At 57.0% G+C, this 22535-nt stretch overlaps 2 protein-coding genes across 5 annotated transcripts in view; one reads left to right on the top strand and one right to left on the bottom strand.

Moving 5' to 3' along the window:
* The first annotated feature begins 1767 nt into the window (after positions 1 to 1767).
* On the top strand, positions 1768 to 10434 carry GALK1 (galactokinase 1). The gene is made up of 8 exons (XM_031657767.1): positions 1768 to 2502; positions 3387 to 3576; positions 4034 to 4153; positions 4322 to 4457; positions 4585 to 4766; positions 9772 to 9922; positions 10000 to 10162; positions 10245 to 10434. Exons 1-8 carry the CDS (start codon positions 2026 to 2028, stop codon positions 10314 to 10316), a joined length of 1491 nt encoding a protein of 496 aa, XP_031513627.1. The 5' UTR covers positions 1768 to 2025; the 3' UTR covers positions 10317 to 10434.
* Positions 10435 to 10553: 119 nt separating this feature from the next.
* ITGB4 (integrin subunit beta 4) overlaps positions 10554 to 22535 on the bottom strand; it is a 37577-nt gene continuing 25595 nt past the window's right edge. For 2 of the 4 annotated variants that reach the window (XM_031657762.1, XM_031657763.1), the window contains exons 28-41: positions 19330 to 19534; positions 18105 to 18262; positions 17503 to 17683; positions 17255 to 17392; positions 15997 to 16179; positions 15776 to 15907; positions 13534 to 13773; positions 13150 to 13308; positions 12506 to 12655; positions 11754 to 11942; positions 11512 to 11667; positions 11265 to 11429; positions 11061 to 11171; positions 10554 to 10955 (exon numbers count right to left, since the gene is read on the bottom strand). In XM_031657762.1, the coding sequence (XP_031513622.1) occupies positions 10816 to 10955; positions 11061 to 11171; positions 11265 to 11429; positions 11512 to 11667; positions 11754 to 11942; positions 12506 to 12655; positions 13150 to 13308; positions 13534 to 13773; positions 15776 to 15907; positions 15997 to 16179; positions 17255 to 17392; positions 17503 to 17683; positions 18105 to 18262; positions 19330 to 19534 (2307 nt within the window). In that variant the 3' untranslated portion in view covers positions 10554 to 10815. Of the gene's footprint in view, positions 10956 to 11060; positions 11172 to 11264; positions 11430 to 11511; positions 11668 to 11753; positions 11943 to 12505; positions 12656 to 13149; positions 13309 to 13533; positions 13774 to 14381; positions 14592 to 15775; positions 15908 to 15996; positions 16180 to 17254; positions 17393 to 17502; positions 17684 to 18104; positions 18263 to 19329; positions 19535 to 22535 lie in introns of all 4 variants that reach the window. The other 2 variants (XM_031657766.1, XM_031657764.1) reach the window with 2 other exon arrangements.

Raw genomic sequence — 22535 nt, 5'->3', positions numbered from 1 at the left:
TGAGGTCTTCCCATGTTGCCCAGGTTGGTCTCAAACTCCAAGCCCCTTAGATACATACGATTTGCAAGTATTTTCTTCCATTCTGTGAGTTGTCTTTTCACTTTCTTGATGGTGTTCTCGTTAGGCCTCTGAGCCCAAGCTAAACCATCATATCCCCGGTGACCTGAACGTATACATCCAGATGGCCTGAAGCAACTGAATATCCACAAAAGAAGTGAAAATAGCTTTAACTGATGACATTCCACCATTGTGATGTTTCTGCCCCACCCTAACTGATCAATGTACTTTGTAATCTCCCCCACCCTTAAGAAGGTTCTTTGTAATTCTCCCTACCCTTGAGAATGCACTTTGTGAGATCCACCCACTGCCCACAAAACATTGCTCCTAACTCCACTGCCTATCCCCAAACCTGTAAGAACTAATGATAATCCCACCACCCTTTGCTGACTCTCTTTTTGGACTCAGCCCGCCTGCACCCAGGTGAAATAAACAGCCTTGTTGCTCACACAAAGCCTGTTTGGTGGTCTTTTCACAGGGACGCGTGTGAAGTTCTTTGTTGCAGAAAAGTATTTCACTTTGATGAAGTACAATTTATTTTTCTGTTGTCACTTGTGCTTTTGATGTCATATCTAAAAAACCATTGCCTGGCCAGCTGCGGTGGCTCATGCCTGTATCCCAGCACTTTGGGAGGCCGAGGCAGGCAAATCACTTGAGTCAGGAGTTCGAGAGCAGCCTGGCTAACATGGTGAAACCCCAGTCTCTACTAAAAATACAAAAAATTAGCCGGGCTTGGCGGCACGTGCCTGTAATCCCAGCTGCTTGGGAGGCTGAGACAGGAGAATTGCTTGAACCTGGGAGGCAGAGGTCGCAGTAAGCTGAGATCGCGCCGTTGCACTCTAGCTTGGGCAACAAGACCGAAACTCCATCTCAAAAACAAAAAACAAACAAACAAAAACATTGCCTAACCAATGTCACAAAGCTGTACCCCTGTTTTCTTCTAAAAGTTTTCAGAATTGCCCTGGAAATGCAGTTTCCCATTCTTTGGGCACACCCCTGAGCAGGTCCCAAGCTACATCCCAGGCCATAACTCCCCACACAACTCCCACCCGAACCCCAAGCAATCTGCTTACATTTCAGTCTTTCAGTTTCAAGGTTCCATGTAGGGTGGGCAGCTGTGGACAGGCATCAAGGCAGCAGTTGGGGTCAGCCTGCAGGTTTAGGATGCAGGCTAGCAAGAGAAGAGTGCTTGACTCTGGGAACAAGGCGACGCCTCTGAGACAAGGGCTTCTGGGTTGAAGAAGTGTCTGCTGGGGCCAAGAGCACAACCTACCTGGACAGCTGTGGCAGGTCCTTAAGGGAGGGGCTGGGCCCACTGCTGGCCACTGCCACCCTAGTCCAGTTCTCCACTGCTAGGAGCTGTTGTGTGTTACCTAGAAAAGGAGCTTGTAAAATTGACTCTCTGGTCACCACCAAACTTGTCTGTCTTTTTTTGTTGTTGTTGTCAGACAGAGTTTCACTCTTGTTGCCCAGGCCGGTGGGCAGTGGAGTGATCTCAGCTCACCGAAACCTCTGCCTCCCAGGTTCAAGTGAGTCTCCTGCCTCAGCCTCCCGAGTAGCTGGGACTACAGGCATGAGCCACCATGCCCAGCTAATTTTGTATTTTTTAGTAGAGATGAGGTTTCTCCCTGTTGGTCAGGCTGGTCTCAAACTCCCGACCTCAGGTGATCCGCTCGCCTCGGCCTCCCAAAATGCTGGGATTACAGGCGTGAGCCACTGCGCCCGGCCCAAACTTGTCTATCTTTATCCCTACTTACATAATGAGTGTCAGGTCACCCTCTTGGAAACCGGTGATCAGAGGCCGATGACCTCTCACAGCTGCTGGCCCTGGGGACCTAGGAGATCCCTTTGGGAATCCCAGGTCAACCGGGTGCCAGCTCCATTGCTCTGGCTGTGTGGGTGGTTGTGGGTGGTGAGGCACATAGAAAGTCACCAACGCCAGGGAAGGGCAGCTCAGAAATCCTGGTCATGCCAAGTGCCACTCAGGGCTATTCTCAGTCTAGTGAGTGCCCATTGGTTTTTCCCGAAGTCCAGAGAGAAGGACACCATCGGGGGCGCTGTATCCCACCCGGCGCCATCAGCCCCTGCCACCCACCACCCAGCAGCTGGATTCCAACGGGAGTTGCGGGTGGGGGCGGAACCGGCTGCGGTCTGGGGGCGGGGCGTCCGGGCGCGGGGCGGGGCTGGCGGGACTGTGCGCACCCCCGCGCGTGGCCCCGCCCGAGCATCCCGTGCCGACGGGGCTGTGCCGGAGCTGCTTCAGTGCTGCAAGCGCGCGTCATGGCTGCTTTGAGACAGCCCCAGGTCGCGGAGCTGCTGGCCGAGGCCCGGCGAGCCTTCCGGGAGGAGTTCGGGGCCGAGCCCGAGCTGGCCGTGTCCGCGCCGGGCCGCGTCAACCTCATCGGGGAACACACGGACTACAACCAGGGCCTGGTGCTACCTATGGTGAGGGGCTGCGCGGCGAGCCCCCAGCCCGCCGCCGCCTGTCCCGGCCGCCGAGGAGGGCGGGCCTCGGGGGCGCTGGGGGCGAGTTCTTCCCGCGGGAGATGTGGGGCGGGCAGCTGCGCCTGGAGCAACGGCGCACGGAAGAGTCCCCGGGACGGGCTGTTCCCCACGTTGGAAGGGAGGAAGCGAGGAAGTGGCCGGGAGAGGGTGCGCGGCCGCCTCTTCGCTCAAGCCCGCCCTCTGTGGGCTGCGGCTCCTGGCCTTCAACCTGGGAGCATGTTCCCCTTAAACTGAGGCCCTGTGTGCCACGCAGAAGGGGACACTCCACGCCTCTGGCCACCGTGGGGCCCCAACTGCAGACTTGGGCGAACGTAGCCTTCTGGCCCAGCCCGTTCAATTCACAGTGGAGGAAACTGAGGCCCAGAGAGGCCCAGTGAACTGCTGGAGGTCACAGCAGGTTCTTGGCGGGGCTGCGACTTGGGAGTGAGGACTCCCAGCTTTCAGTGTGGGGCGCTTTCCGCCCCATCTGTAGCTTGGGGAGTGCACAGGTACAGGGTGTCCAGGGCCACCCCAAAATGTAAAGGCTTTGGAGCTCCAGTGATCTGTTTTCCCTTTGGGCTAGCTCTCCCCCTTGCCCCACAGCTCAGGGCAGAGTCCAGGTCTGTGCTCCAGCAGCAGCCGCCCCGCCCCTGAAGACCCAGGGGGGCAGGGCTCAAGCCCCCAAGGCCAGCTGGCCCTCAGGATCTTCCCTGCGAAGCTGAACCTGGAAGTTCAGAACCTGATGACTGCGGAGGCATCAGAACCTCGGCTGGAGGCGGTGCCATTGGAGGGGCTTACTCCATCAGCCTGCGAAAGCCTCACCCACTGCTTGTCTGTCCTGCCAGGCCCTGGAGCTCGTGACGGTGGTGGTGGGCAGCCCCCGCAAGGACGGGCTGGTGTCTCTCCTCACCACCTCTGAGGGTGCCGATGAGCCCCAGCGGCTGCAGTTTCCACTGCCCACAGCCCAGCGCTCGCTGGAGCCTGGGACCCCTCGGTGGGCCAACTATGTGAAGGGAGTGATTCAGTACTACCCAGGTATGGGGCCCAGGCCTGAGCCAAGTCCTCACCGATACTAGGAGTGCCACCTCACAGCCACAGAGCCCATTCATTTGTCTGATACACTGTGGGGAAGACTCGCAGAGTGGAGCATCCCGTTGTACAGATGAGGAAACTGATGCCCCCAGAAGGTGGGGAACTTGCCCTGGGTTTCCCATGACCTGATTGGAGGAGCCAGGATTCAAACCCTAGCCTTTTTTCCCTCCAGAGCCCTAAACCAGGAGGACAATTAGAAGTGTCCCAGCAACCTCAGAGGGTGGGAAAATGGAGGGCAGTGGGTCCCTTAGACCAGCAGGTTGGTGGCTTCTGACAACTGAGACACGCACCCTAGAAACAGCTGCTAGGCCGTTGCTGCCCTTCCCACCAGGACACATGCCCTTCCTGTGCCATTCTCCCAGGCAGCCCCTCTTACCATCACCTGTTCTTTCCCCTGCAGCTGCCCCCCTCCCTGGCTTCAGTGCAGTGGTGGTCAGCTCAGTGCCCCTGGGGGGTGGCCTGTCCAGCTCAGCATCCTTGGAAGTGGCCATGTACACGTTCCTCCAGCAGCTCTGTCCAGGTACCAGCTAGGCCGCAGCCCTGACCCAGCCCTCCTTCCCTGAGGTCTCCAGGTGGTCCCAGCTTCTACTATGCCTTATGGAGGGGGTGGCAGGGAATCTCTGGAGTGTCATTGGAGCCACTGCTGCTCCCACCAGCCCTAGCCTCCCCACCTCACCCTGTACTGCAGACTCGGGCACAATAGCTGCCCGCGCCCAGGTGTGTCAGCAGGCTGAGCACAGCTTCGCAGGGATGCCCTGTGGCATCATGGACCAGTTCATCTCACTCATGGGACAGAAGGGCCACGCGCTGCTCATTGACTGCAGGTTGGGCTCGCTCCCCTCGTCCCCTCCCGCCCTGCACTCAGGTGCTCCTGGGTGGAGTATGCCCACTGCCTGGCGCAGCAAGTACACGCTGGGCCTTGTCATCTCCCCCATTGTAACTCCACCCCAGGTCCTTGGAGACCAGCCTGGTGCCACTCTCAGACCCCAAGCTGGCCGTGCTCATCACCAACTCTAACGTCCGCCACTCCCTGGGCTCCAGTGAGTACCCTGTGCGGCGGCGCCAGTGTGAAGAAGTGGCCCAGGCCCTGGGCAAGGAAAGCCTCCGGGAGGTGCAACTGGAAGAGCTAGAGGGTGAGAACTGCCGGGGTGCTCTGTCCTGGAGGCGGCTCCCTGCTGGCGCCTCAGTGTGGCCTTGACCCTGCCTGGGATCCCGATCTCCAGGGCCTTCTGCCATGCTCTCCCCAGTCCCTTCAAACACTGCAAACCCAGGGTTCCAACCTCAGCAGGGCTGCTTGAAATCCTAAAATGGTCTTATCTAATCAGAAAAATCATATTTCTATTGTGGAAAATGTAGAAAAGTACAAAGTAGAAAATAACAAACTATAAGGCCACTACCCAGAGACAGCCACTGTTGACATTTTCACATGTTTCCTTTCAGTATTTTTCCACATCTGTTTTCAAAGCTGAGTATATGTAATATGTCATCACTTGCCCCCCACCCTGCCCCCTTTTTTTTTAAGAGGCAGGGTCTTGTTCTGTTGCCCAAGCTGGAGTGTAGTGGTGTGATCATAGCTTACTGCAAATTTGAACTCTCAGGCTCAAGGGATCCTCCCAGCTCAGCCTTCCAAGTAGCTGAGATTACAGGTGTGCCACCATGCCCGGCTCATTTTTTTTTTTTTTTTTTTTGAGACGGAGTCTTGCTCTGTCACCCAGGCTGGAGTGCTGTGGCCGGATCTCAGCTCACTGCAAGCTCCGCCTCCCGGGTTCCTGCCAGCCCCGCCTCCCGGGTTCCCGCCATTCTCCTGCCTCAGCCTCCGGAGTAGCTGGGACTACAGGCGCCCGCCACCTCGCCCGGCTAGTTTTTTTGTATTTTTTAGTAGAGACGGGGTTTCACCATGTTCGCCAGGATGGTCTCGATCTCCTGACCTCGTGATCCGCCCGTCTCGGCCTCCCAAAGTGCTGGGATTACAGGCTTGAAACCGGCTCATTTTTATTTTTGTAAAGACAGGGTCTTGCAATGTTGCCCGGGCTGATCTTGAACTCTGGCCTCAGGTGGTCCTCCTGCCTTGGCCTCCCAAAGTGTTGGGATTATAGGCATGAGCCACTGGGCCCAGCCTACTTGCCATGTTTTTTTGTTTTGTTTTGTTTTTTGTTTTGGACACAGAGTTTCAGTCTTGTTACCCAGGCTGGAGTGCAATGGTGCAGTTTCAGCTCACTGCAACCTCTGCCTGCCAGGTTCAAGCGATTCTCCTGCCTCAGCCTCCAGAGTAGCTGGGACTACAGGCACCACCACTACGCCTGGAAAATTTTTTGTATTTTTAGTAGAGACTGGGGTTTCACCATATTGGCCAGGCTGGTCTCAAATGCCTGACCTCAGGTGATCCTCCTGCCTCAGCCTCCCAAAGTGCTGGGATTACAGGTGTGAGCCACCGCACCGGCTTTTTTTTTTTTTTTTTTTCAACTTAACGTAATCTCAGAACCCTATCTTTTTTTTTTTTTTGAGACGGAGTCTCGCTCTGTCTCCCAGGCTGGAGTGCAGTGGCGCGATCTCCACTCACTGCAAGCTCCGCCTCCCGGGTTCACGCCATTCTCCTGCCTCAGCCTCCCGTGTGGCTGGGACTACAGGTGCCCGCCACCGCGCCCGGCTAATTTTTGTATTTTTAGTATAGACGGGGTTTCACCATGTTAGTCAGGATGGTCTCGATCTCCTGACCTCGTGATCCGCCTATCTCGGCCTCCCAAAGTGCTGGGATTACAGGCGTGAGCCCCCGCGCCCGGCCTCAGAACCCTATCTTATGCCACAAAAGGCCCATCTCAGTGTGGCTTTTTCTTTTTCTTGTGAGAGAGAGTCTCGCTCTGTTGCCCAGGCTGGCGTGCAGTGGCACCATCTCAGCTCACTGCAACCTCCGCCTCCTGGGTTCAAATGATTCTCCTGCCTCAGCTTCCTGAGTAGCTGGGATTACTGGCACCCACCACCATGCCCAGTCAAGTTTTATATTTTTAGTAGAGACGGGGTTTCACGTTGACCAGGCTGGTCTCGAACCCTGACCTCGTGATCTGCCTGCCTTGGCCTCCCAATGTGCTGGGATTACAGGTGTGAGCCACCGCGCCTGGCCTCAGTGTGGCTCTTTAAAGCTCCACAATATTTCAGCATTCAGGTGCCCTGTCATTTACTTAACTATTTTCTGATATACCTCACACTGTGATGAACTTTTTAAATAATTTTTTATATTTATTTATTTATTTATTTATTTGAGACGGAGTCTCGCTCTGTCACCCAGGTTGGAGTGCAGTGGCACGATCTCGCTCACTGCAACCTCTGCCTCCCAGGTTCAAGTGATTCTCCTGCCTCAGCCTCCTGAGTCGCTGATATTAGAGGCATGCGCCACCATGCCTGGCTAATTTTTGTAATTTTAGTAGAGATGAAGTTTCACCATGTTGGTCAGGCTGGTCTTGAACTCCTGACCTCGTGATCCACCAGCCTCAGCCTCCCAAAGTGCTGGGATTATAGGCATGAGCCACTGCGCCTGGCCATCTTTTTTTATTTTTTAAAGAAATGGGTTCTGCTATGCTGCCCAGGCTGGACTTGAACTCTTGGGCTCAAGTCATCTCACCTAGTCTCCTGGGTAGCTGCGACTAAAGGCACCCGGTTTATCTGCATTCTCTTTTTTTTATTTGAGACTGAGTCTTGCTCTGTAGCCCAGGCTGGAGCACAGTGGCATAATCTCGGTTCACGGCAACCTCTGTCTTCAGGGTTCAAGCAATTCTCCTGCCTCAGCCTCTTGAGTAGCTGGGACTACAGGCGTGTGCCACCACAGCCAGCTAATTTTTTTTTTTTTTTTGTATTTTTAGTAGAGATGGGGTTTCACTATATTGGCCAGGCTGGTTTTGGACTCCTGACTCCGCCTGTCTCGGCCTTCCAAAGTGCTGGGATTACAGGCACAGGCGTGAGTCACCACGCCTGTCCTATCTGCATTCTCTTAATAGTTTCTTAGGAATGGATTCTTAGGAGTAGGATTATAGAGTCAAGAGACACAAATATTCTAGGCTGGGTGCGGTGGCTCACGTCTGTGCCTGTAATCCCAGCACTTTAGGAGGCCAAGGTGGGCAGCTTGATTGAGCTCAGGAATTCGAGACCAGCCTGGGCAACATGGTGAAACCCCATCTCTAAAAAAAATACAAAAATTAGGCCGGGCGCGGTGGCTCAAGCCTGTAATCCCAGCACTTTGGGAGGCCGAGACGGGCGGATCACAGGGTCAGGAGATCGAGACCACCCTGGCTAACACGGTGAAACCCCGTCTCTACTAAAAAATACAAAAAACTAGCCGGGCGAGGTGGCGGGCGCCTGTAGTCCCAGCTACTCGGGAGGCTGAGGCGGGAGAATGGCGTAAACCCGGGAGGCGGAGCTTGCAGTGAGCTGAGATCCGGCCACTGCACTCCAGCCTGGGGGACAGAGCGAGACTCCGTCTCAAAAAAAAAAAAAAAAAAAAAAAATACAAAAATTAAACCAGGCGTGGTGGTGTGTGCCTGTAGTCCTAGCTAAGGAGGCTGGGGTGGGAGGATCGCTTGAGCCCAGGAGGTTGAGGCTGCAGTGAGCTGTGATTGCACCACTGCACTCCAACCTGGGCCACAGAGTGAGACCCTGTCTCCAAAATAAAAAACATACAAGTATCCTTAAAGCTCCTGCTACCCATGGCCAGGAAGATAGTCTATTGGACAGTTTTAAGGTCATATCAATAGTATTTAATTCCCCCCAAAACTCTGTAAAGCACATTCTGTTACCATAATTCTCATATTTTTGATGGGGGAATCTACAGTGAGAGGCAGTGCTGGGATCTGAACCCTATCTGGACAGATTAGCTCCAGGGCCCATGCCCTTGACTGCCTGGCCATGCTGCCCACACTGAGTTGTTCCTTCCTGGCAGTGTAGGTGTGCCTATCTCAGGGACATCAGACAGCTCCGAGGGACCTCCCTGTCCTTTTTCTTTGTGAACTGTGTCACGTTCTCCAGAGCAGCGCTCAGCCCTGCCCTGCCTGCTCTGTGCAGATGACCTTGGCCAAGGTTTTCACACTGGAACAAGTTGGGCCCTCCTCCCCACCCCAGCCTCCCCTTGCCCCTCCTCCAGGTCTCCTGCCTAGGAGCAGCTTGCCCTGTCTCCTCCAGAGTCCTGCCCTAGAAGCCCCAATCCCTCTCCTTCCATCCCCTGCCTGGCTGCCTGGCTCCTTCCCTCAGCCTCCAAGACATGCTCAGTTTTGTTCCCGCCTAAAACACCGCCCACTGTCTCATTTCCATTCATTTCTTTTTTTTTTTTTTTTTGAGAGGGAGCCTCACTCTGTCACCCAGGCTGGAGTGCAGTGGCATGACCTCCACTCACCGCACCCTCTGCCTCCCAGGTTGAAGCAATTCTCCTGCCTCAGCCTCCTGAGTAGCTGGGATTACAGGTGCCTGCCACGATGCCTGGCTAATTTTTGTATTTTTATTAGAGACGGGGTTTCGCCATGTTGGCCAGGCTGGTCTAGAGCTCCTGACCTCAGGCAATCTGCCCGCCTCGGCCTCCCAAATTGCTGGGATTACAGGCGTGAGCCACCGCGCCCGCTCATTCATTTCTTAGTCCTTTGCATCTACTTGCCCCTCTATCCCGCCATGCCACCTATAATAAGCTTCCCCCTTAAACCTGCGGGTTTGGCTGGGCGCAGTACACTGAGTCAGTACCAGTACTGACCCAGGTACCCCTCCAGCCTCAGCTCCAGCCAGATGGGATGGCCTGCTGGTCCCTGGCTGCTCCTGCCCCCTCTTCTGGAGTCCCAGTCCTCGAGGCTCCATGTAGCTCAGCAGAATTTCTCCTCCTGTTGTGGGGGCCTCTTGAGGGCAGCACTCACCTTGGGAAGCGTGGAGTGTTTCACCCTCAGTGCTCCCTGAAGGACCAAGGTGTCCCATTTTACAGTTGGGGGAGGAGGCACTGTGATAAAGGGGCTCTTCAGACCCATGTCTGAGACAGCCAGGCTGCCCCGACCCCGCGGCCTCCCACCCTTCACTGTCCAGCCAGGGCCACTGCCATCATCGCCTTCCGGCCCTCACAGGTGTCGCGGTCCCAGGCAGTGAGAAGGTGGCTGCTGACTCCTTTTTCCTCCCCAGCTGCCCGGGAACTGGTGAGCAAAGAGGGCTTCCGGCGGGCCCGGCACGTGGTGGGGGAGATTCAGCGCACGGCCCAGGCAGCGGCTGCCCTGAGACGCGGTGACTACAGAGCCTTTGGCCGCCTCATGGTGGAGAGCCACCGCTCACTCAGGTGAGGCCCTCTGGGCGCCCCGCTCCTGCCAGGCGCAGGCCGGCCCCAGGCCCACCCCTTCGATATCCTCTCTGCAGAGACGACTATGAGGTGAGCTGCCCGGAGCTGGACCAGCTGGTGGAGGCCGCCCTCGCTGTGCCTGGGGTTTATGGCAGCCGCATGACGGGCGGTGGCTTCGGTGGCTGCACGGTGACACTGCTGGAGGCCTCTGCCGCTCCCCACGCCATGCAGCACATCCAGGTGGGTGGGCACCAGGGCCTGGGCGGGCAGGAGCGGCGGCTTCCCGGGGCCCTGCCACTCACCCCCAGCCCGCCTCCCACAGGAGCACTATGGCGGGACTGCCACCTTCTACCTCTCTCAAGCAGCCGATGGAGCCAAGGTGTTGCGCTTGTGAGGAGGCCCCAGGACAGCACACGGCGAGGGTGCAGGGCCTGCAGGCCAGTCCCATGGCTCTGTGCCTGGTGCCACCTTCCGTATCTGGGTGCTAATAAACTTGTGCCTCCAACGTGGTACCTGCCTGCCTCTAGAGGTGGGTGTATGCTTGGGTGTCAGAGAATGGGGGATGTCAGAACCGCTCCCCCACCCTCGGCGAGCACCTCTCAGGCCCCAGAAGAATGGGCAAGGCAGGGCCTAGCAGTAGCAAAACTGTTTATTAAGTGCAGAACAAAGGCTGGGTCCTTGTGCTGCTCCCAGCTCTTTGGTTACAAATAGGTTTGGGCCCAGAGAGGGGGTCCTTGCCCCCTTCATGCCTCCCAGGAGACACCTAGCCCCTGCTCTGTGCATGTGGGTGGGCTGGGCGGCCAGGGGTGCAAGGATGGAGTAGCTGAGGAGGCTCTGGGAGAGGAGTTGGAAGGACGCCTAGTGGGACATGGCGGGGGTGGGGCAGGGTGGGATCAGGTTTGGAAGAACTGTTGGTCCACCTGGGTGCTGAGGGTTCCGCTGGTGGTCAGCGTCCGGCTCACAAACTCCTGGGTCACATGCCGGGTGAGGGAGCCGCCTGCCTCCAGGTGCTGGGCCCCCAGGGTCAGCCCATCTGTGGAGGAGGAGGCATTAGATGACCTGGCCTGGGGTCTGCCCCTCTCCCTCTGCTAGCTCCCTGTCCTGGGAGAGCCGGGACCCCCTGGCCCTCAGTGCTCACCCACTAGGAAGGGCTCGGTGGCGCTGGTGTGGGTGGTGGTGATGCTGCTGTACTCACTTTGCAGTGGGTGCTGGAAGAGCCCGGCATGGCTGCCCAGCTGTGGGAAGGGGCCTGGAGTGGGCAGATTGGCTGGTCAGAGGGTGGTGCCAGGAGAAGGCACGGCCCGAGGAGGAGTGGGAGGTGAAGGAAAGGACAGGTGCCTACCTCCATCCTGGGACTCTATGGTGATGATGCCCTCGCGCTCTGGCCCGAAGCCCTCAGTGGTCCTGGCCTGCACCTTGAACTTGTAGGGCACGTTCTCGCTGAGGCCCGGCACGGTCAGCCGGCTTTCGGGGCTGTCGCCATCCACCCGGAATGTAGTGGCTGGCCCTGAGCAGAGAAGATGCCTTCAGCCTCTGCGGCCCCTCTCTACCCCTCCCCTGGCCACCCCTGCCCCCGGGGTGGGCAGCACCTCCTCCTTGGGCCATCTCACAGGTCACCAGGTAGCCGACGATATCCCCATTGGGCCTCCGTGGCCGCTCCCAGCTCAGCTGCAGCGAGTCTGGGCTCAGGGCAGTGAACACCAGCGGACCTGGGGCGCTGGGAGTGCTCAAAGTGAAGGCGGAGCCTGGGGGCAGTAGAGGAAGAGCGTCAGCATGTGGGTGGGTGGTGGGCATGATGGGGGCAGCTGTGGGGCTAGGGGAGGCAACTCACCTGGCAGGGGACAGAGTGGGCTCTGCGGGTGCACCTGGGATTCGATGGTGATGACGCCCTCACGCTCTCGGCCCCAGCCTTCCTGGCTCTGGGCCCGCACGCGGAACACATAGGAGTGGTTGGGCAGGAGGTCTTCCACCACCACCGAGGTCTGGGCAGGGTTGGGGATGTTGAGCCGATGTAGCTCGCCTGAGGGGTCAGGTGGGGGCAGAGAGTAGTGCAGTGTTACTCCCACCCCTGGCCTGATCCCCCTCTTCCCTAAGCTGCCATCGAGACCTGGTTATCACCCACCCAGGACTAGCTGTGGTTTGGGTACAGGTTGGGTACAGTATGGTATGGCTGGTTGTTCAGGTTGTGTACTATACAAGAGTGGAGCCTGTAATCCCACTCATGTTTGGGTAAAATCCTGCGCCCTGGTCATGCTGCTTTGAATGTGCCTGCCCAGGGAAGTGAAACTTCCTCGTTCCCCCCAAAGGCATCTCAGGCCAGCAGAGGCCCTAGGATCCCAGCCCAAAGAGGCCTTGTTAGGCAAAACCTAGCAGAGAATGACCAGGAGAGAGGCCCAGGGAGGTGGGTGAGACCTCAGAAGAGGGGAGGCAAAGAAGTGGGGTGGGAGACCCTCTCGGGCTGGATGGGGGCTTTAGCGCTCAAGGGATTCGGGTGGGTTCTGACACAGCCGGTGCCCTATGTGTCACCCTGGGGCCAGGCCTCGCAGGGCTGCACCCCACAGCCCAGCAGCCACCATGTCTCACCGCCGTTCAGCAGCTGGTACTCCACGCTGTAGCCCTGCAGCGGCCGCTCGCACCGCGGCTCCTGCCAGCTCACTCTGAGAGATGTGGGTCCCAGGGCAGAGAACACCAGGCGGGTGGGCGTGTCGGGCACACCAGCGGTCAGGCGAGAGTCTGGGGACAGGAGGCTGCAGTCAGTCAGAGATGCAGGGGCTGGGGTCTCAGTGGGAGTCACAGTGCTGCCCCCTGACCTCCCTCCCTCAGCTGGCATGTCTACACTGATTTCCGGCTGGACAACTCACCCTGCAACACCCTGTCCAGGCTGCCCAGCACCTACCGCACATCCTCCAGGAGGGTGCGGGCCCTGCCTGTGCCAAGAGAGGGTGAGCCCTGTGAGCCTGCCAGCCCCACCCCCTCAATTCCTCAGCTGGCCTGGCCCCTCTCCTGCCCCAGCCATAGCCCCGCCCCCTGGAAGGGCAGAGGCAGTGTTAGGCATCAGCACTGATGGTAGGGCAGGTGGTTAGCGCCTGTGGGCAGGCGGGGGTCCTGTGGATGGAATGGAGGGGAAGCAGTGGGCACAGCTGGCGGCTGCTATGGTGGCTGGATGACAGCTGGATGACAGATGGAGCAGGACAGCTGTGGAGACAGGATGGCCACCCCTGTACTACCTGGGCCCCAGGAGGGCGCTGCTGGCCTCCCAGCCAGGATTATAGAGTCTCGTGGGCCCCTGGAAGGGGGGAACCCTTTCATCTGAGCCCGACTCCGGGACCCCAGAGCCCAGGACAGCGGAAGCCTGCTCCTCCCGTGTTCCCAGATGGGAGGGAGGCCTAGGGCAGGACAAAACAAGAGTGAGAGGATCAAGGAGTGTGCATGCATAAGTATGCGTGCGTGTGTGCATGCATGTGTGCGTGTGTGCATGCATGTGTGTGTGTGTGCATGCGTGTGTGTGTTGGAGAATGGACCATCGGGACAGCAGGCAGAAGCCCGAGGCTCCAGGAGCTGGAAGAGAGGAAGGGTTAGTGGGCGAGGCAGGGTTGGCTGAGGTCACTCACCGTGGGAGGAGACGGAGGTGAGGGTGGAGTAGTCCCTGGGCAGTGTGGTCGAGTGTGAGTGTTCCGAGCGGGTCAGCGAGTGGTAGTCCCGTGTGAGGGTGGAGGATGTGCTTAGTCCACGGTGGGGCACGTGGGGGCTCAGGTGGGTGCCATAGGCAGCGGCACCGGTCGTGGTCATCCTGTGCAGGGAGTTGGCGCTGCCCGGGAAGGCAAAGTCCATCCGGCCATTCACCAGGTGCTCTGCAAGGGGAGAGCAGGGTCCCTTAGTCAGGCCTGCCCCAGACCCAGGCCCCAAGGAGCAGGTTGGCCCTGCACATTCCTGGTCACCCACCCTCTGGGTGGCTTTTGCTTAAATACAACCAGTTTCCCTCAAACCACTAGGGACAGAGGCCCTCTGTCCCTGGAGGAGCCCAAGGGCCACCCAGGCTTCCACAGCCCATGTCCTCTGGCTGGCCACTATATCGGTATGAGCACAGCCCACCCTGGCAGTGGTGGGGGATTTGCTGCCCCTGCAGTCAGTCCTGCCTTGGGGAAATCCCAAAGCCTTCCCTCCTGTCCTTTGAGGCCCCTGAGCAGTCTACTTGGGTGCCAGGGTCCGCTCCCTGAGCAGACTTCTGAATTTGCACCCCCTGGCCAGGCAGGCACCGTAAGGGCCCAAGCGCCTGCCTCGGGTGTCCTCTGGCACTGGGCCCTGCCTCTGAGCAGCTGTGTCCCCAGCCGCCAAGGCCCCAGCCTGGCTGAAACTGGGGCCCCGAGGCAGCGCAGACACCCACCCCAGGCCCCCAGGCCAGCGGGCGTGAGTGAGGCTGGTTGGGCGCGGATCGGGGCGCGGCGGGTGAGCCTGTCACCTCCGGGGGGCCCGGGTGTCGCACTGCGGGGCAGGCTGCCCCCCTTCCCGCCCGCGCCGCCGTCCTCCGGGGGCCCGTGGGGCGCCTCGGCGTCGGAGGAGCGCCCGCTGCTGGCCGACAGGCGCGGGATGAGCTCCGGGGGCAGCCGCCACGTGACGCGCCGCAGGTCCAGCTCCTCCCCCAGCAGGGGCTCGAACTTCCAGCCGCAGCCTTGGGAACAACGAAGGGCCGCGTTGGCACCGCCTAGGAGCGCCGGGCCGAGCAGGGCCAGGCAGGGGAAGGCCGGAGGCACTGCGAGGGGAGCCTGTCTCCAGCTCCCGGGATCGGAGGGAGCTGCGGGGGTAGATGCGCAAGGCCGGATGGGGAAGGCTTGCGGCAGGTGAAACCCTCGCGCGGCTGGAGGCTTTCCAGATGGGCAAGTGCAGCCTTGGCACAGCTGGGGAGGAGAGACCCCCTGACCCGCCAGGAGACCTGGGGGAAGCCTGGGCTCTGTCACCAGCTGTGAGGTCTCCCTTGCCTTACTTAACCTCTCTGAGACTCAGTTTCCCATTTGTACAATGGAGAGAGGACTCTCACCCCTGCCTGCCTCCCAGGGACTGTTCCGCAAGCCACCGAGTGCTTCGCAGGTAGTGTCAGAAGCAGCTGAGCTGGGGTTCCAGAGTCACACCAGCTGCGCTCCACCTGAACCCCTCAAAATGGCTCCTTAAGCCCAAGCTCAGCCCCGTGGGGGCCAGTATGTGTCCACTGGGGGCAGCTTGAGGCATAGGCAGGGACGGAAGAAAATACAAATGATATACGTGCCCGGGAGGCTTTTCCACTCATGGTACTGTGTGATTGGTATCCCATTATACAGAGCAGAAAACTGACGCAAGGAGAGGATAAGTGATTCATCTGATGTCCCACAGGTGGAGCCAGAGCTGACACTGAGCACTCAGGAGGCCCAGCTGAGGGCTCTGCACCACTTTGTTCTGGGAATCAAGGAGGAAGGAAAGAGCCGTTGGGGGGTGTTCTTGTCTCCTTGGCTCCCCTACCCCTGCCAGGTGGCCACCTGGTGGCTGCCCAGGGCTTCTGGGCCAGGCCTGGCCCCGGGGGGTGGCCTGAGTGTCCTGTGTGCATGGCAGAGCTGCTGAACCTTCAAGTTGTGAAGTTGTGTTTCTTCATCGTCCTGTGGGCATGAACTCGTGTGTGCTTGCACAAGGCTGTGTGTGTCTGTCCCCCAGGCACTGGTTCCTGTGCCCCGTGCACAGATGTGCACACCATTGCATCTGTCCAAGGCTGTCTTAACCTCCATGTCCTCTAGTTGCTGGCCCCTTTGCCCTCTCTCTGGACCCAGTGGACTCCCTCTGTACCCAAGACCCCCACTGTCTTCTTGTGGGTCCCAGGTCTCCACTTACCGGTGTCATCGGAGACGCTGGGCCTCTGGCTGCCAGATGGAGAGCGTAGAACATCATCGCTGTACATAAGGAAGCTGTCGTAGTCCTCCCCGCTCTGGGCGTCCACGATGGGGATGTCAGGGATGATGGGGACTGCAGGGTGGGGGAGTGAGCCAGGGCCCTGGCTGCTGCCCTCTGTCCCTCTACCCCGTCTGCCCCTCACCTCCCTGCCCACCACTCACTGGACATGGGCCGCTTGGGTTGGGTGGCCAGGTTGATGATGGCCTCCCGCTCGGGCCCCCAGCCGGCCCCATTGCGCGCCTTCACCGTGTAGCGGTAGGGCTGGGACTCCCGAAGGTTCTCAATGAGCAGCATCCGATTCTTAGGATTGTCAACCAGCACCTTCTTCATGGGCCCGATAGGTCCTGGGGCAGGGAGAGTGCTTCAGAGGGTCACCCAGGTCCCAGCCTGGTCCCAGCACCAGCCCTGATACAGTAGGACAGTCGTGCATCCCCTGGATAGCACCCAGGGGCTGGGGAGCAAGGCAAAGCCAGCCACTGCTGAATTGCTGCCTGTGGAGCCCCGAGCGTCAGCATGACTGGTGTGGACATGTGTCACCAGCCCTCCAAGAGACTCTGCTGAGTAAGTGGCAGAGCCAAGGCTGGAGTCAACATCAAGTTGGCCTCGATGCCACCTCTACCTATATATCCACGGTGCCTCCACACGAGGCAAGGGCACGCATAGGGGGTTGCCCACCCCGCCCCCCTTCCAGGACTGGAGAAATAACTGTTCTGCCAGGCACTCTGATCTCAGGCTGCCAGATAAAACACTGTATAAAATAATCTTTTTTTTTTTTTTTTTTTTTTTTTTGCGGCGGAGTCTGGCTCTGTCACCCAGGCTGGAGTGCGGTGACATGATCTCGGTTCACTGCAACCTGAGCCTTCTGGATTCAAGCAATTCTCCTGCCTCAGCCTCCTGACTAGCTGGGACTACAGGCATGAGCCACCATGCCTGGCTAATTTTTAGTAGAAACAGGGTTTCACCATGTTAGCCAGGCTGGTCTTGAACTCCTGACCTCAAGCAGTCCACCTGCCTCGGCCTCTCAATGTACAAAATAATCTTTTAAAGTGCTATCTGAAATTCAGAGCCTCCTGTATTTCTGTTTGCTAAATCCAGTAACTTTCTTCTTGCCCTAAGAAAACCATGCAAGTGTGAGCTCCCTGGTTACCTGCATGGGGAGGGGTACCCCTGAGCCTGTGAACCCACTCCACATAGGTAACCACCCACCCTGCAACCTTCTGGGTTTGGTCTTAGAATGCAACCCAGCCCAAAATCTGGCCAAAACCCTAACGATGCCTCAGGCTTATCCAATAACCAGGATGAAGGCCTCGAGTGCCCTGCACAGCAGGTCCAGGGAGTGACCCAGAGCTCCCTCCCGCTTTGTCCCCTCCCTTCCATGGCTGTTCTCTCTGCGGGCAGGAAGGAAGATGTGGTTCTTACGGTTGTCGTCGTTGACCAGGCCATAGCAGACCTCGTAGGCTGTGATCTCACCGTTGGTCTCGGCCGGCTCGGCCCAGCTCAGCTGGGTCACCGTGGAGGAGACGACATTGAAGGCCAGACGCCCTGGCTCGCTGGGCACTAGGGAGCGGGGGATACAGGAAGAGTGCTGTCAGTGGCAGAGGGGAGGGCTGGGCACACTGGCATCAGGGCAGCCAGGGGACAAATGGACAGACATGGCGAGGCCTCACCTTCCTGGTGGGTGCGGCAGGACACCAGGGAGCTGTAGGGTCCCTCGCCCTGAGCCCCGTAGGCGCACACCTTCATCTCATAGTCGCAATACGGGTACAGGTTGGTGAGCTCCACTGAGGGCACCTTGCTGTCGAGCAGGTGGGCTTCGGACTCGGAGTCACCCTGAATCCAGTACTTTACCTGCCCCCAGGGACAGGGGTCCTGGTCAGCAGGGAGCAGCAAGCACCCAAGCTGCCTGTCCCTCTGCTGACCTCTGCCCTTACTGATCTCTTTGCACAGATGAGAGACACTAAGGCCTGAGGGAGGGGCTGAAAGATCTGCCATGGGCACACATCGGGACTGGGGCAGAGCAGGTGGGGGTGTCTCCCATGCGGGGGTGGGAGGGGGCCCCATTTTAGGAAGGAGGACAAATGTCTAATAAGCTTGGAAATGGGTCTTCCCTCTTCCGCAGCACAGACCGGGTTTCCCTCTGACCACCTGTGCTAGGTTCCACTGTCTGCTCTCTCTCAGCGGGCCCTGGCCTCAGACGGCCCACCTCTTCCGTGAGGGCTGGTACCAGACCGCGCATCCACCTGCCGTGGCCCTCAGCCCCCCGCCTTACCCTGTACCCCATTGGCTTGCCAGAAGGGGGCAGCCAGTTGAAATGGATCTTCCTGGACCCAGCGGCCTTAGCGTTGGGGTTCTGCGGGGCGCCCAGGTCACCGTGAGGGGGTGGCTGTGATGACACCATCTGACGCGTGAGGCTCCGGTCCAGCTCATCTAATGGGTCAAACCGGGGCAGGGCAACCACTCAGATCCTGCTTCGCCACCAGGGGGCGACAGAGACCCACTTAAACACCCAGGGCGCTCTGCCCAGCGCATTCAACTCAGACCTGCCCACCCGCGTCTCCGGACACCTGGTGCCCCATTGCTGCCACATAGAGCATCCTGCCAAGCTTGGCGGAGGACCCAGGAGAGTCACTGGAGGAACAGAAGGAGGAGGGAGTTGGTCTGCCCCTTTCTCCCTTGGCAGCTCAGGGAACATTCCACATGAGAACATTTGCTCCCCGCCCCATCTCCACACCAGACCCTGAGTATCTCACTCCTCTCCCATCTTCCTGGCAGGCCTTCTCCCAGTGGGGAGGCTGAGGGCTGAGAGGAACTAACTGGCCCACCTCTTCCAGAAGCACCTGCATGTTAGTTGGAACTGAGGCTGAAGCCAAAGGGCCAGGGTCTGATGGGAGAATTCCTATTGCGTGGTGACAACATGACCTCAGCCTCTCTGGCTGTCGGGTTGCCAAATAAAATGCAGATGCCTAGTTACATATGAATTTCAGATAAACAACAGCCTTTTCTTTTGTTGTTGAGGGGCAGGGTCTCATTCCATGGCCCTGGCGCTGTGCAGTGGTGTGATCACAGCTTGCTGCAGCCCAGACTCCCTGGGCTCAAGTGATCCTCCCACCTCAGTCTCCGGAGTGGCTGGGACTCTAGGTGCACACCACTACGCCAAGCTAATTTGTTTATTTTTTGTAGAGACAAGGTCTCACTATGTTGCCCAGGCTGGTCTAGAACTCCTGGGCTCAAGTGATCCTCCCACTGCAGCCTCCCAAAGTGCTGGGATTACAGGCATGAGCCCGCACACCCAGCCCATTTTGCAAAAATAGGATAAGTACGTTCCAAATATTGCATGGAACATACTTACCCTACCAACGTGTATGTTGTTATCTGAAATTCAGATTTACCCGGGAGTCCTGTGTTTGGATTTGCTAAATCTGGCAGACCTAGTTGAGAGACCCCCCGAGTCTTCCCTCTCCCCCTGCTTAAGCCAACCCCCAGGCTCTGCCTACCTGGGTCCCTGATGATGATGGTGGTGGAGTGGGGCTGGCCCAGGTGGGCCCCAAACTTAGGGTTGCTGAGCTGTACGTGGAAACGGCGGATCTGGCGGCCCCGCAGAAGGGAGTCGACCTCTTGCAGCTCCAGGAGCTTCACCTGCAGCTCTTTCCAGGCCTCTCCAGGCTGGAACAGCAGCTCACCCTCCACAGGGATGTAGTCCTGGGAGTGGAGGGGTCAGGGTCAGGGTCGTGGCCGGGGGCTGAGGCAAGAGTCACGGCCACATGCTCCCTCCCAACCTCATGGACACCGCAGAGATCATCCCTGCTTGCTAGGTGGAGTACTTACATCAGCTTCAGGTTTTTGTGGGTTTTTTGTTTTGTTTTTTTTTTTTTTGAGGTGTAATCTCACTCTTTCACCTAGGCTAGAGTGCAGTGGCGTGATCTCGGCTCACTGCAACCTCTACCTTCCGGGTTCAAATGATTCTCACACCTCTGTTTCCCGAGTAGCTGGGATTACAGGCACCTGCCACCACGCCCGGCTAATTTTTGTCTTTTTAGTAGAGATGGGGTGTCACCATGTTGGCCAGGCTGGTCTCGAACTCCTGACTTCAAGTGATCCTTCCGCCTTGGCCTCCCAAAATGCTGTGATTACAGACGTGAGCCACCATGTCCAGCCATGTTTTTGTGGGTTTTTTTTTTTTGAGATAGGGTCTCATTCTTGTCACCCAGGCTGGAGTGCAGGGGCACAATCACGGCTCACTGAAGCTTGACCTCCTGGGCTCAGCCCATCCTTTCCCTCAGCCTTCTAAGTAGTGGGACTACAGGTGTGCACCACACTTAGCTAATTTTTTTTTTTTTTTTTAGAGGCACAGTTACCCTATGTTGCCTAGGCTGGTCTTGAACTCCCGGCCTCAAGCGATCCACCCACCTTGGCCTCCCAAAGTGCTGGGATTACAGATGTGAGCCACCCAGCTTCCTTTCAATGCAGTGGAGCTTGCCTGAGCTTTCCAGAATAAGAACTGGGAGGAAAAAAAAGAAAATCCTTCACATAGAAGACCACTAGGTGGCACTTCAGGGCAAGATTTCAATTCCAGGCTCAGCAGCCAGGGCCATGGTTGGGGAGGCAACCTCATGCCACCCAACTCAGAAAGTGAGGCCCATAGTTGTAAAACAAAAACAAAAACAAAACAAAACAACAACAACAACAAAAACCAGGGAGCTGCCTGCAAGCAACCTACATAGATATTTCAAAAATGTCAGTGTCAGTGTCATTAGCCCAGCATGGTGGCAGGTGCCTGTAATCGCAGGTACTTGGAAGGCTAAGGCAGGATAAATGCTTGAACCCGGGAGGCGGAGGTTGCAGTAAGGCATTGCACTCCAACCTGGGCAACAGAGCAAGACCTTGTCTTAACAAAAGTCAGCGTCACGGAAGACAAAGCCAGGAAACTTTTCTAGATAAAAGGAGTCAGGACCCGTGAAAAAATTCAATGCCAAATCCTTGATTGGTTCCTGCATTGGGAGGAAAAAAGCTATAAAGGACATTATTGGGACATCCAAACAAGGGGACATCGGAATATGGACCTATTTTATTTTATTTTATATATATTTTTTGGGATGGAGTTTTGCTCTTTTGCCCAGACTAGAGTGAAGTGGTGCAATCTCAGCTCAGTGCAACCTCCACCCACTGGGTTCAAATGATTCTCCTGCCTCAGCCTAGCTAGTAGCTGGGATTGTAGGCACCCGCCACCATGCCCGGCTAATTTTTGTATTTTTCGTAGAGACGAGGTTTCTCCACGTTGGTCAGACTGGTGTCAAACTCCTGACCTCAGGTGATCCACCTGCCTCGGCTTCCCAAAGTACTGGGATTAAGGTGTGAGTCACTGGTGATGCCCAGCCGGAATATGGACTAATTTTAGGTACTAGTATAATCAATGTGAAGATACAGATGTCCACATCTGTATCTCTATTTCTGTGTTGCTATCTATATAGAAAGAGAGAGAAAGCAAATATTAGCAATCAGTGAATCTATGTAAAGGGTAAATGGGTGCTAGTTTTATTGTTCCTTCCATTTTTCTGTATGTTTGAAGTTTTTCAAAATAAAAAGGTGAGAAATTAAAATGTTTTTAAAAATAAATATCAAAGCTTTTTTTTTTTGAGACAGGTGTCTTACTCTGTCACCCAGGCTGGAGTGCAGTAGCACTATCTCGGCTCACTGCAACCTCCACCTACTGGGCTCCACCTCAGCCTCCCAAGTAGCTGGGACCACAGGTGCACACCACCACACCCAGATCATTTTCTGTATTTTCGGTACAGACAGGGTTTTGCCATGTTGGCCAGGCTGGTCTCGACCTCCTGATCTCAAGCGATCCGTCCACCCTGGCCTCCCAAAGTGCTGGGATTACAGGCATGAGCCACTGCACCCGGCCTCAAAGCATCTTTATACAAGTGTAACAGGATAGCCAGAAGGCAAGGCAAAAGGATCATGTTATCCCAGGAGTTCGAGAGCACCCTGGGCAACATGGCGAAAACCTATCTCTACTAAAAACACAAAATGGCTGGGCGCGGGGGCTCACGCTGTAATCCCAGCACTTTGGGAGACCGAGGTGGGTGGATCACGAGGTCAGGAGTTCGAGACCAGCCTGACCAACATGGTGAAACCCCATCTCTACTAAAAATACGAAAATTAGCTGGGCGTGGTGGTGCGCACCTGTAGTCCCAGTTACTTGGGAGCCTGAGGCAGGAGAATCACTTGAACCCTGGAGGTGGAGGTTGCAGTGAGCTGAGATCGTGCCAGCCTGGGCAACAGAGCGAGACTCTGTCTCAAAGAAAAAAAAAAATAATTAGCCAGTGTGGTGGTGGACATCTGTAGTCCCAGCTACTTGGGAGGCTGAGGTTGAAGGATTGCTTGAGTCCAGGAGTTCAAGATTGTAGAGAACTAGGACTGTGCCACTGTACTCCACTCTGGGCTAGAGGGAGACCTTGTCTCTTAAAAAAAAAAAAAATTATTCTTTGGAATTTTTATGGGGGGACATTGGAAAAATAATGAGAACAGTTCCTATCAATAAAAAGAAGTAAATAAAAATAGGATGTGGCCAGGCAGCCCAGGCCTGCTGACTACATGCTCCCCTATGTTTGCCGAACGGGCCTCTGGGCCCAGGGAGGCGAGACTTTATCACTTTTGAGATAATTTTTTTTTCTTTTTTTGAGATGGAGTCTCGCTC

The sequence above is a fragment of the Papio anubis genome, chromosome 17 (genome assembly GCF_008728515.1).
Source record: "Papio anubis isolate 15944 chromosome 17, Panubis1.0, whole genome shotgun sequence".
Classification (NCBI taxonomy): Eukaryota; Metazoa; Chordata; class Mammalia; order Primates; family Cercopithecidae; genus Papio; species Papio anubis.
This window is presented reverse-complemented; position numbering and strand designations above follow the sequence as displayed.